This window comes from Ranitomeya imitator, chromosome 10 (assembly GCF_032444005.1).
Source record: "Ranitomeya imitator isolate aRanImi1 chromosome 10, aRanImi1.pri, whole genome shotgun sequence".
Lineage (NCBI taxonomy): Eukaryota > Metazoa > Chordata > Amphibia > Anura > Dendrobatidae > Ranitomeya > Ranitomeya imitator.
This window is the reverse complement of record NC_091291.1, coordinates 89,842,452-89,856,723: the sequence shown is the minus strand read 5'-3', so window position 1 is coordinate 89,856,723 and position 14,272 is coordinate 89,842,452. Positions and strand designations below refer to the sequence as shown.

Sequence of the window (14,272 nt, the reverse complement as noted above, 5' to 3'; positions counted from 1 at the left end):
CACGGCTCCCCATCCTTCTCCCCTGTGTGCATGGCTCCCCATCCTTCTCCCTTGTGTGCACGGCTCCCCATCCTTCTCCCTTGTGTGCATGGCTCCCCATCCTTCTTCCCTGTGTGCACGGCTCCCCATCCTTCTCCCTTGTGTGCATGGCTCCCCATCCTTCTCCCCTGTGTGCACGGCTCCCCACTTTTTTTCCCTGTCATACTTACCTCTCACCGCGCAGCACAGAACTTCCTGGCATCTCTGCAGCGTCTTCCTTCCTGTCTTCAGCGGTCACATGGTAGCGCTAATTAAGGTGAGATGAATATGCGCATATTCATCACCCTTAATGATCGGTACCATGTGACCGCTGAAGACAGGACGGCGCTGAGACGCAGTTGCAGCCATCGATGGAGGAAGGTGAGTATTACGTCTTCAGGGAGGGAAGGAGGTGGGCGGGAAGGAGGGAGGGAGGAGGGGGGGAAGGAGGGAGGGAGGAGGGGTGGCGGAAGCTTGACCCCGGAGTTTTATAAAAAAAAAAAAACCTAGCTCAAGGGCGCCCCCCCGCATCCCGCCGCCCTAGGCACGTGCCCTCAAGTGCCTAGTGGCAAATACGGCCCTGTCCCCAGGGCTTCCCAGTGTGTAGATAGTGTATGGTGTGAGGCGCAGTGATGAAGAACGAGGACACAAGGTTGCAGTCTCTTTACCTTTTACTGTAGACTTCAGCATCCACAGTCCAGAGCACCAGATCACAGGGCAGGCAGAGTCCGGCCGGTTTAGAGGCAAATCCAGAGTCCCCTTAACCAGGTGGAAATCAGTAGTCTTTCCTCTAGCGCCTGGGTGTTGTAGTACCTTACTGCTGAGCCTCTCATAAGGTCCTCACAACTGTTGTAGATGTTCTAGATATTATGTCTCTCTCTCTGTCCCCCGGATGGATAGGACAACCAGTATGACTGGTGGTCTGAGGCTTTTTACAGGGACTCTAGCACGCCCCAGCCTCCACAAGTTGCCACCATGCCTCCTGGGTATAGGGCGGATCAGTAACTTGGAATTAGCTGTCCTGCCGGTCTCTGGAGAAAGGCATGGAGACTGTTGCTCCCTCGGTGTTCCGGCTACCGGATCCTGCGCCTCAGAAGGAGGCAGCCTGTGTAGGGCAGAACTCCTTCTGGTTTCCTCTCCTTTTGCTATGACTTCGTTTCTCACCCTCTACAACACAATTCGCTGTTCTTGTCTCTTTCTTAGGATGCTGCCGCACGTCAGGCAGGTGCAGCTCCTTGGCCTTCTGTCTAGGCCTCTGACAGGATCCCACCTCTGTCATGGACCACTCTGTCGGTAACTGCTGGATGTTCCTCTCCCCTCTCTGTCTGCCTGACAGGAACTGCCTGAGCAAAACCCAGTTAACTTCTTACTATTTTCCTATCCAGACCACCAGTTTTACCTAATTGTGAAGAGTGCCCTAATAAATAGGAGCGTAGCCCCTGGTGGACTGGAGTGTGAAATGTGTTGCATGTTTGTGATACCTGGTAAAGAGATCTCCTTTGTTGCCTTCAAACGTAACATCACCCCCCCCCTAGAGGAGAATGATATTACTGCAACGACCAGACCCCTGGAGCGCTGCAGTTGCGTGTGGCTATTTCACTTTCATATTCTTCCTCTGGTCAAGTTCCCCCACTGGGTGTTACAGCTCACTCCACGCGTGCTATCGCCACATCCTGGGCAGAAAGGGCAAACGCTTCCATGGAACAGATTTGTAGAGTGGCGGTATGGTCTTCACCCTCCACCTTCTTCCGACATTATAGGCTAGACTTAGGTTTGTCAAATCTTTCTTTTGGGAGAAAAGTACTATCCGCTGTTGTCCCACTCTAGGAATCTTTCTATTTCTTCCTCACGTACGGTGCTGTCATGGTGAAGGGAAAAAATGATAATTACTTACCGGTAATTTGATTTTCCAGAACCATGACAGCATCGCATTAATTCCCGCCCTATCTTGGCGATGGTTGTGTGATTCACAAAAATATATATATATGTATATATATATATATGTATATAGGAATATACATATATAGAAACAAATAAGTGACTATACAAAATGAATGTGACATACGTGTGTGTACTAACAAGGCGGTCATTTTCCATACCCTGAAACAAACTGAGGAGAGAGGTGCCGCCCCCTTCTTTTATCTCTGCTGCAGGTTTCCTGTTCCTGGGGGCGGATGCCATCTCTCACGTACGGTGCTGTCATGGTTCTGGAAAATCAAATTACCGGTAAGTAATTATCATTTTTCTCTCTCTCCTTCTTTCTCTAGTCTCCTATGGCTAGGATGTCCCCAGAAAATGCTCCACAAAAACTGATAGAACCTGTCTGTTATGTGGCCAGGGGTTAACCAGGACATGGCCAAAAAAAGTCAGGGCCCGTATAAAGGAGACAGTTTCGGAGGAATCCCCAAACTTCTCTGCTAGTTTGAGATCTCTCATTAGACAAAGGAACAGAACTCCCTAAGAACTCTGCCCCACTCAGGAGAAACGTCGCGTAGTAATAAAAGGTCTCTCGTGTTATCAGCAGACTCTGACAAAGAGGTTTTACAAGACTCTTCCTCTGATTCCTCCTCATCAGAAAGTGACTCGGACTGGGCCCACTGGAAACTGGAGGATTCTCCAGTGGGCCCAGGCACTGACACCTGCTGGCATAGAGGGCCGGCAGCTGCCAAGGGCCCCCGCTGCTTCAGGAGCCCCCAGCCAGTGGCATGTCTTTAATAGCGGCACACCATGCAGCTGCTATGGGACCCCTGAGCCAGAGGTGCCTGGCCGGTGCCAGAAGAGCAGCAGCGGGAGACAGGAGACAGAACCCTGTCCCTGATGCTAAAGAGAAAATAATATTCCCTCTTCCCCACGCACCCATGGGCGTAGAGAGGGGTGAATATTAATTTCACCTTTAGCCTCAGACTGCGGCTAATATACCACATATAAAGCTGGTAAGGCTGCAACGGAGGTCGAGGGGGGCCCCTGCAGGCGGCTAACACTGAAGGCAATCTGGCCTGTTTATCCTGCCCTGAGGCTCCAGGGGGCCACTGGCCAGATTTCCATCATGTGTGGCAATGCCTGAAGCTCCACTGCCTACGGGAGAAAATGGCAGCGGAACCGAGCTGAAGGGATCTGTCCTGCTTCATGCCTGGCGCTTCCTGTCTGATACAGCAGTGCAGCTGGATGACATCAGCATTCAGGGCGTGGCTGTGCAGGAGAGGAAGCTGCGTCGAAGAAGATGCTGCTCAGGAATGTGCGGAAATGAGAGTGGTGGTGTGTGTGTGTCTTTGCAAGGGAACATGCAGAGAGGTGTATGTGTGTGTGTCTGCAGGGAAACGTGCAGAGAGATGTGTGTGTGTCTGCAGGGGAACGTGCAGAAAGGTGTGTGTATGTAGGTGGTGGAGAGGCAATGATGGGGGTGGTGGGGGAGATAATCACAAGTGGTAGAAAGGGCAATGATGGGGTGGTGGGGCAGGAGGAAATGATGGAGGTGGTGGGGAAGAAGGCAATGATGGAGGTGGTGGGGAAAGAACAATATTGATGGTGGGGAGGAGGCAATGATGGAGGTGATGGAATTGGCAATGATGGGGGTGATTGCGAGAAAGCAATGATGGAGGTGGTGGAGTGGGTAATGAGGGGGCTACATTATATTCTATGAGGGGGCTACATTATACAGGTCCTTCTCAAAAAATTAGCATATTGTGTTAAATTTCATTATTTACCATAATGTAATGATTACAATTAAACTTTCATATATTATAGATTCATTATCCACCAACTGAAATTTGTCAGGTCTTTTATTGTTTTAATACTGATGATTTTGGCATACAACTCCTGATAACCCAAAAAACCTGTCTCAATAAATTAGCATATTTCACCCATCCAATCAAATAAAAGTGTTTTTTAATAACAAACAAAAAAAACATCAAATAATAATGTTCAGTTATGCACTCAATACTCGGTCGGGAATCTTTTGGCAGAAATGACTGCTTCAATGCGGCGTGGCATGGAGGCAATCAGCCTGTGACACTGCTGAGATGTTATGGAGGCCCAGGATGCTTCAATAGCGGCCTTAAGCTCATCCAGAGTGTTGGGTCTTGCGTCTCTCAACTTTCTCTTCACAATATCCCACAGATTCTCTATGGGGTTCAGGTCAGGAGAGTTGGCAGGCCAATTGAGCACAGTAATACCATGGTCAGTAAACCATTTACCAGTGGTTTTGGCACTGTGAGCAGGTGCCAGGTCGTGCTGAAAAATGAAATCTTCATCTCCATAAAGCATTTCAGCCGATGGAAGCATGAAGTGCTCCAAAATCTCCTGATAGCTAGCTGCATTGACCCTGCCCTTGATGAAACACAGTGGACCAACACCAGCAGCTGACATGGCACCCCACACCATCACTGACCGTGGGTACTTGACACTGGACTTCAGGCATTTTGGCATTTCCTTCTCCCCAGTCTTCCTCCAGACTCTGGCACCTTGATTTCCGAATGACATGCAAAATTTGATTTCATCAGAAAAAAGTACTTGGGACCACTTAGCAACAGTCCAGTGCTGCTTCTCTGTAGCCCATGTCAGGTGCCTCTGCCGCTGTTTATGGTTCAAAAGTGGCTTTACCTGGGGAATGCGGCACCTGTAGCCCATTTCCTGCACACGCCTGTGCACGGTGGCTCTGGATGTTTCCACACCAGACTCAGTCCACTGCTTCCTCAGGTTCCCCAAGGTCTGGAATCGGTCCTTCTCCACAATCTTCCTCAGGGTCCGGTCTCCTCTTCTCGTTGTACAGCGTTTTCTGCCACATTGTTTCCTTCCAACAGACTTACCATTGAGGTGCCTTGATACAGCACTCTGGGAACAGCCTATTTGTTGAGAAATTTCTTTCTGGGTCTTACCCTCTTGCTTGAGGGTGTCAATGATGGCCTTCTTGACATCTGTCAGGTCGCTAGTCTTACCCATGATGGGGGTTTTGAGTAATGAACCAGGCAGGGAGTTTATAAAAGCCTCAGGTATCTTTTGCATGTGTTTAGAGTTAATTAGTTGATTCAGAAGATTAGGGTAATAGGTCGTTTAGAGAACCTTTTCTTGATATGCTAATTTATTGAGACAGGTTATTTGGGTTATCAGGAGTTGTATGCCAAAATCATCAGTATTAAAACAATAAAAGACCTGACAAATTTCAGTTGGTGGATAATGAATCTATAATATATGAAAGTTTAATTGTAATCATTACATTATGGTAAATAATGAAATTTAACACTATATGCTAATTTTTTGAGAAGGACCTGTATTCTATGAGGGTGGCTACATTATATTCTATGAGGGGGCTACCACAACCCCTGCTACATAATTAAGACGTGTACTAACTTATATATTATACCCTGATATTGGTGTGTTTTACCGCACAATCTGTAGTCTTGTATTTATTTCTATGTAGCTACATAGTGGGCCCCAAGAATGATTTTCGCCGGTGGGCCCGAGGTGCTCCAGCCCAACGCTGAACTCGGGGGCAGGTTATTGCCTTCAGCTAGAGGAAGTAAGTCAGGTAAGCCTGACATCAGTAGTGTGCAAAATTTTGGGGGCATTATATGAGATGATCTGCAGAAATGTAGATATTATAATAACTGACATCCTTCATGAATCCATGCTGGTTAAGTCATGTCTAACGAACATGTTGGGTTTCTATGAGGAGGTGAATGCAAATGACAAATGCTTCTCACAAAATTAGAATATCATCAAAAAGTTAATTTATTTTAATTCTTCAATACAAAAAGTGAAACTCATATTATATAGTCATAACAAACAGAGCAATCTATTTCAAGTGTTTATATCTGTTAATGTTGATTATGGCTTGTCGTCTCAAACTCAAAAATATTTCCCGGATCCGTGCTTTCCTTGACCGCAACACTGCAAAAACGCTAGTGCATGCCCTTATCATCTCCCGCCTCGACTACTGCAACCTCCTACTCTCTGGACTCCCCTCTAGCACTCTGGCACCACTCCAATCCATCCTACACTCTGCTGCCCGACTAATCCACCTGTCCCCCCGCTATTCCCCAGCCTCTCCCCTGTGTCAAGCCCTTCACTGGCTTCCTATCGCCCAGAGACTCCAGTCCAAAACCCTCACACTGACATACAAAGCCATCCACAACCTGTCTCCTCCATACATCTGTGACATGGTCTCCCGGTACCTACCTACACGCGACCTCCGATCCTCCCAAGACCTCCTTCTCTACTCCCCTCTCATCTCTTCTTCCCATAACCGCATCCAAGACTTCTCCCGTGCTTCCCCCATACTCTGGAACTCTCTACCCCAACACATCAGACTTGCACCTACCATAGAAACCTTCAAAAAGAACCTGAAGACTCATCTCTTCCGACAAGCCTACAGCCTGCAGTGATCCTCAACCTATTGAACAGCCGTACAGCCAGCTCTTCCCTCTCCTAGTGTATCCTCACCCACCCCCTGCAGACTGTGAGCCCTCGCGGGCAGGGTCCTCCCTCCTTATGTACTCGTGTGCCTTGTTATCTGCTCATGTTTAATGTATTTGTCTATATTTGCCCCGTATTCACATGTAAAGCGCCATGGAATAAATGGCGCTATAAAAATGTATAATAATAATAATAATAATAAAAAAAGATGCCTCAGAGGGGATCTCATTTAGATATATAAATATATGTGTGGCCAGTACAAAACACCGACACATGACTTATTCCTTCCAAAGACCATACTGAGGACTAGGGGCCTCATTACAGGTGGAAGAAAGGTGATTCTGGCAGCTAAACAGGAAAGGGTTCTTTACATTTAGAGAATTCAGATTGTGGAGTGCCTGACCATAGGAGGTAGTAATGGCAGACACTATAACGGCTTTAAAAAAAAAAAAAGAGCTGGGCGATTTCCTTCATACACATATTGGATGTGGCTATTTCCAAAACCTCAAGGAAATCCTCTTTGCCCCAGGAGGATACAGGATTGTTGAATGATCCCTTAGATAGGAAGATTTTTACCTTCCTTAAAGGGAACCTGTCACCCCGAAAATCGCGGGTGAGGTAAGCCCACCGGCATTAGGGGGCTTATCTGCAGCATTCTGTAATGCTGTAGATAAGCCCCCGATGTTACCTGAAAAAGGAGAAAAAGACGTTATATTATACTCACCCAGGGGCGGTCCCGCTGCTGGTCAGGTCGGATGGGTGTCTCTGGTCTGCTGCGGCGCCTCCTATCTTCATTACAAGACGTCCTCTTCTGATCTTCAGGCACAGCTCCGGCGCAGGCGTACTTTGCTCTGCCCTGTTGAGGGCAGACAAAGTACTGCAGTGCGCAGGCGCCGGGCCTCTGACCTTTCCGGCGCCTGCGCACTGCAGTACTATCCTCTGCCCTCAAGAGGGCAGAGCAAAGTACGCCTGCGCCGGAGCCGTGGCTGAAGATCAGAAGAGGACGTCTTGTAATGAAGGTAGGAGGCGCCGCAGCGGACCAGAGACGCCCATCTGACCTGACCAGCAGCGGGACCGCCCCTGGGTGAGTATAATATAACGTCTTTTTCTCCTTTTTCAGGTAACATCGGGGGCTTATCTACAGCATTACAGAATGCTGCAGATAAGCCCCTGATGCCGGTGGGCTTACCTCACACGCGATTTTCGGGGTGACAGGTTCCCTTTAAGGGTACATCAGCGTTTTCAGCGGGGGGCGTTAAAACCAGCCATAGCCGCGACTTGTACGGCCAGATCCCTCATGGTCTGGTTAAATAAGCTAGAAGACCAGGTAAGAAAACAATGCTCCTCGATAGTCCATCTTAGCCACACTCCCGGTGATGAAAGGAGATCAGACTCCGCCAGATTAGCAGCCAGGTCTGCGGCATTGTCCAACTCAAGTCACAGAGCCGTCTGGTTAAAATGCTGGCCAGGGAATATACAGACGAAAGGGAAATTGTGCTCTCTACTGCGTGAAGGAGGTTTTTTATTCAGCACAGCCCTGGATGACATCCTGGAGAAGGCAGTAGATAAGAAAAAGGGCTTCCCAAAATCCCCCTTTTGTTTTTTAAGCAGTCCTTCTGGAGGAAGAAGACTATCCAGAAAAAGACGTTCAGAAAGCAAGAAAGGTGGCATGACAGATCCAGAAGGACTAAGAAATTTCTGTTCAGTGGTCCCTCCCAGGAGGGCAGAAAACCCCCTCAAATGACTCTGTTTCCCAGATGGGGGTCTCTCTCTCTCTCTCTTCCTTGCAGTCTGGAGAAGAATTTCCTCCAGTGTCTGGTTCCTCAGCATAATATGATCAGGCTTGAGACTGGAGTTCCTCTCGTGTCCGCCAGAGAGATTTGTGATAACTGCCCATTGAGCATCTCCGCCAGAACAATGAGAGTTAGAGACAGAGATTGTGAACTTGTTAAAGAAGAACATCTTGTTAGAAGTTCCTCTAGACCAATTGGGGAAAGGTTTTTATTCACTCCTGTTCCTGAGAGAAAAAAACACATGACTCCTACAGGGTGGCTTGTCTCTGGCTTGTCAATGTAAGGAGGCTTATTCGCCGTGCAATGCTCCTCTGGTAAATATAATATGAAAATTGCCTCTTCTGAGAAAAAGAAGACTTAAACTCTATAGCGCCACCTGTCGGAAGTAGCGATCCTACAAGTCACAATCAACTCTTTAACGAGTCGTGCAATATGACTTAGGATAAAAGCCAAATCAGTATCTCAATTCGCAGACAAAGTTTCGGGCTGTTGGCCCTCATCAGTGCGAAGCATGAGAACTGATTTGGCTAGGTGTTATAAGCACCAATCGAATCCATGTCAGCCGAGACATACGTGTATGATGAATCTACAGGTTCTACCATTCTATCCAAGATAAAGACGAAGACTGACTTTCTCCATCTACCAAGCAAGGACGTGAAATCGAGAGATTGGGAGAAGGAGAGGAAGAAGCTCATTGGCTACAACCTACATTGTGCAACGTTGGGAGAATACCATCGACAAGCCAGAATACCTCGAGGTTTACGCTGCAACCTACGTCCAACATTATTTTCAGACAATGAAAAGTATTGTGCCACATTCAAAAAAATTCTAAACAAGTGTTCTTTTGACATAATACTATTGACTATTGAATACCTACAGGAGGCTATAAAAAACACCAAAGAAAAAATAGAGCATAGAAACTCAACTAACGTCTGCCCTGAACACTACAGAACTCTCTACGCTCAAAAAAAAAATAGACTCCAACCTTGCCACCTACCAACGAACCCTAGAAGAAAGGAAACGTACAAAATTCCAAAGGGACACCGAGGACTACTTATCTAATAAAGTGTATCGATGGGAGGATACAGTTCCCCGCCGAACAAGATCAAGGTATCGACGCACACCAGGAGGGAATTACCCCCCAGGGGGCTCCTCGCCAGCTGGGGGCTCCTCTGCAGGATCCGGCAGCGAGACTGGTGAGGCCCAAACAACAGGACCGCGTTTTTTAGGACAAGCCGCGCGCCCACAAGGAGGGGAAGGAAGAAGAAACGGAGATCGCCACATGACGTTGAGATCACAGGTAGGAGTCCAAACTCTGTAGTAAATATCTCTGACTACACCCTTTCTCCTCTAGAGCTCAAGGTCTTGAACATGGGCCTATCCTTTTGCCCAACTCCCAAATGGGACTCGTTCCAACTAGAGAGGGATCTTCAACGTTTCTATAGACAAATGGGGGCAACTGGGAGAAACGATACCCCTTAGACCCCAGTCCAGAGCCTCTCACCTAGCCAAATTAGTTCTCATGCTTCGCACTGACGAGGGCCAACAGCCCGAAACACCATGTCTGCGAATTGAGATACTGATTTGGCTTTTATCCTAACTCATATTGCACGACTCGGTAAAGAGTTGACTGTGACTTGTAGGATCGCTACTTCCAACAGGTGGCACTATAGAGTTTAAGTCCTCTTTTTCTCAGAAGAGGCAATTTGCATATTATATTTCCCAGAGGAGCATTGCACGGCGAATAAGCCTCCTTACCTTGATCAGCCAGAGATGGTATGTCACTCTCCATAAGGAGAAACAATACCCATTTTTTTAAACAAATAAATGCAAGTTATAGCGATCAAATTTTACCACTATCATGAAGTACAACATGTTATGAAAAAACAGTCTCACAATCAGTGGGATCTGTTGAAACGTTCTAGAATTATAACCACATAAAGTGACAGTGGTCAGAATAGTCATGGCCGTGAAAACAGGCTTGAGGAATGAAGGGGTTAAACAAAGGGAATCTGGTTACACACCCTCCAAACTATATATCCTTTTTGTGTTGAAACCTGAGAATATTCCAGCCCAGGGTTAGTCTCTTCCTAGATGTACCAGCAATCACATGACAGATCGGCTGTTGCAGCCCCTCCTGTGCATTGACATGGCTGACTTGCTAGCTGGTTAGGAATGTTCGCTTACTGCTTCCCCCTCCTCCTGTTGTGTCGCTCAACCATGTAAGTATTACCCAAGCGATATCCATCCATCCATTCCTTCTTCTGTAATCTATGACTTCTGTGTAGTCGGTGACCAGAGTTCTGGACATTGTCCTGCTATAAGAGTTTTCCCTGCACTCTCTTCTATATGAGGTTTATTGCACTAGAAGAAGTTATTCACTTACGAATATGGTTTCACTTTCAATACTAAACATGTGAAAGTATCACAGCTTGTAAATGCTATTTGTAGCCAGCCAGAAGTCTTTCACCTCTTGTTTGAGGGATTTTCATCCATTCTTCCTTGGAAAATTCTTTCAGTTCTGTGAGATTCCTGGGTTGTCTTGCATGTACTGTTATTTTGAGGTCTAGCCAGTAGCTCTGCGTTCTGAGGGGCCCACCTGGAGCTACGCTACTGTTAACTGTATCAGCGTGCGCAGCGCACCCATACAGTTATACTTGGCAGCGGAGCAGGGAGACTCTATGTATCAGTTGACAGCAATGATGAGAGAGGGGGCATCACGCTCCCCATCATTCCCCTTTGCTTCTGACGGGGGGTGAGATGACGTCACTACATGGCAACTGCTGTGCTGACATGTGCGGGTGCTCAGAGCAGCGGGAGATCGATGAGGAGATGTGAGGTGTGTGTGTGTGTATATCTAAAAAAAAAATAAAGAAAACACTAAAATCCTACATCCTAGATATCTCTGGATAAAATATTCCAGTTGCAAATTTTTATTCATTGCATAGTGCAATGTGTTCAGAACAATAAAACCTAACAATTATCAATGTAAATCAAAATTAATATCCCACGGAGGTCTGGATTTGGAATGATACTCAAAATCATAGTGGAAAATCAAATTACTGATCTGATCCAACTTCAGTGGAAATGCCTCATGACAAGGAAAAGATGCTCAGTATTTTGTGTGGCCTCCACCTGCCTGTATGACCTCCCTACTGTACAGCACCTGGGCATGCTCCTAATGAGGCGGCGGATGGTCTCCTGAGAGATCTCCTCCCAGACCTGGCCTAAAGTATCCGCCAACTCCTGGACAGTCTGTGGTGCAACGTGACGTTGGTGGATGGAGCGAGACATGATGCCCCAAATGTGCTCAAGCAGATTCAGGTGTGGGGACCGGGCGGCTGTCCGAGTATTTTGGCATGCTCGGAGATTTAGTTTTTGTCGACACAGCTGCATAATTTGCGGCTGCTGGGCAGCCTGAACACATGCAGGGATTGCCTGCTTGTTAGGGAATCCGCAAATCATGCAGCTATGTTGACAAACTAAATCTCCAAACATGCCAAAATGCTTGGAGGACACCAGAGCATACTCGGGAAATCTCAAGCAACTAGTATACTTGCTCATCACTACTCCCCATCTAACCCCCCTATAACCATTTAAAAGAGCATCTATATATAATTACAGTATATCACTGTTGCTAACCATAAACATACAATGCAAAGACCAATGTTATAAAAATTACTACTATAAAAGACCAAAACAAAACTATTCAATGTCCACCACCATCACCACTACACAGCAAATACATAATATAATGCACCATATATACTCGAGTATCAGCCGACTTGAGTATAAGCCGGGTACGCATTGTCCCCTCATCCCTGTCCTGCCATGCGTGGCTCCCCCGTCGCTGTCCTGGTATGTGTGGCTCCCCCTGTTTTATGCACGGCTCCCCCAGTCCCGAATTTCTCAGCTCCCCCGGTCCCGCATGGCTCAGCTCCCCCGGTCCCACATGGCTCAGAGCCACCCCTTCCCCTGGTTATATGCATGGCTCACATTGCCCCCCCTCCCTGCCATACTCTCCCTCCTCGCGCCTGCATCTCTGTTGTCACGGCACCAGCGGTTCTCCTCTTCAGTGGTCACGTGGTACCGCTCATTAAGGTAATAAATATGTGCTCCACGCCTATGGGAGTGGAGACGCGTCCATATTCATTACCTTAATGAGCGGTACCACATGACTGCTGAGCAGAGGAGAGACGCCAGCGCCAGATAACAGAGATGCAGGGACGGAGATGCAGCGACAGAGGGTGAGTATAATGTCTTCTGATGGCCGGCGGCTGCATCTGTCACTGTGCCACAGCCGCCGGCTCCTGTCACCCGCCGTTCCCCGCCGTTCCCAGCCAGCGTTCTGTACAATTGACTCTTGTATAAGCCGGGGGGGGGGGGGGGGGGGGGCGTTTTCAGCACAAAAAATTGTGCTGAAAATCTCAGCTTATACATAAGTATATACGGTAATATGACCATTACCTTTACATGCTGTAAGAAAACACTACACAGACACCAATGACACCACCATACACTTCTGCTACATAATGACTGAAACAAATTCAGCTGTTACTAAATAAAAAAATTAAAAAAAGACTACTAAAAAGAGCAATATTACCACCTTACTGTAACCGTATATTGGTAGATACCAGTCCCGCAGAACATACACATGAGTACAGTACAGTTATATATAGTGACTTACAGCCGACTATCTTTCTGTTTTGGGTCGCTCACTCTTCCCATCTTTTCCATCTCGCCCAGACCTCCATTACCACTTCTCCAGCCACAACTCGTCTGCACATATTACAACAAAAACACATTTGACTTCTCACATTTCTAGTGACGACTCCATCTATTCCCAACCTACAAAAACTCCCCACTCTGCATGCACCTGAGGCATAGAATACTGACCACAATATTTAAAAAACTGTCTCATTACTATGATTACTCCATCCCCCAAAAATTTAAGTGTCCCATAGAAAGTATTAATACCCCCACTGTACAAAGGCCTGTATGCTCCTTTGAAGGATATAATATCCGATCTCCCCTTCCAGCAACAAATACCCTTGAGTGTCCATTTCAAGTTAACAATGTCCCCACCCCAAAAAAATATTGGAACCTGAGTGCCTCGATCAAAACTATTAATGTTCCCATTTATAACAAATAATGTCCTGAGTGCCCACACAGCTCTGCCTATACAGAATGATGGTCTTACAGCCCCCAATACACAATATGGTGGTCCCCAAAGCCCTTTATTATACATTGGGGACTTCATAGCTTCCCATATAGTAAAATGGCTACATAGCCCCTATATACAATGTAATGTCCCCACTGCCTTGTATATACAGTGGGGCAAAAAAGTATTTAGTCAGTCAGCAATAGTGCAAGTTCCACCACTTAAAAAGATGAGAGGCGTCTGTAATTTACATCATAGGTAGACCTCAACTATGGGAGACAAACTGAGAAAAAAAAATCCAGAAAATCACATTGTCTGTTTTTTTATCATTTTATTTGCATATTATGGTGGAAAATAAGTATTTGGTCAGAAACAAAATTTCATCTCAATACTTTGTAATATATCCTTTGTTGGCAATGACAGAGGTCAAACGGTTTCTGTAAGTCTTCACAAGGTTGCCACACACTGTTGTTGGTATGTTGGCCCATTCCTCCATGCAGATCTCCTCTAGAGCAGTGATGTTTTTGGCTTTTCACTTGGCAACACGGACTTTCAACTCCCTCCAAAGGTTTTCTATAGGGTTGAGATCTGGAGACTGGCTAGGCCACTCCAGGACCTTGAAATTCTTCTTACGAAGCCACTCCTTCGTTGCCCTGGCGGTGTGCTTTGGATCATTGTCATGTTGAAAGACCCAGCCACGTTTCATCTTCAATGCCCTTGCTGATGGAAGGAGGTTTGCACTCAAAATCTCACGATATATGGCCCCATTCATTCTTTCATGTACCCGGATCAGTCGTCCTGGCCCCTTTGCAGAGAAGCAGCCCCAAAGCATGATGTTTCCACCACCATGCTTTACAGTAGGTATGGTGTTTGATGGATGCAACTCAGT

At 46.8% G+C, this 14,272-nt stretch overlaps 1 protein-coding gene across 2 annotated transcripts in view; it reads left to right on the top strand.

Annotated features, from left to right (window-relative positions):
- Positions 1–10,283: 10,283 nt before the first annotated feature.
- The window catches only part of TREH (trehalase), a 93,916-nt gene continuing 89,927 nt past the window's right edge, over positions 10,284–14,272 (top strand). Inside the window, exon 1 of one of the 2 annotated variants that reach the window (XM_069742143.1) lies at positions 10,284–10,444. In XM_069742143.1, coding sequence (XP_069598244.1) covers positions 10,398–10,444 — 47 coding nt within the window. In that variant the 5' untranslated portion in view covers positions 10,284–10,397. The remainder of the gene's footprint in view (positions 10,445–14,272) is intronic. The other variant, XM_069742144.1, reaches the window with a different exon arrangement.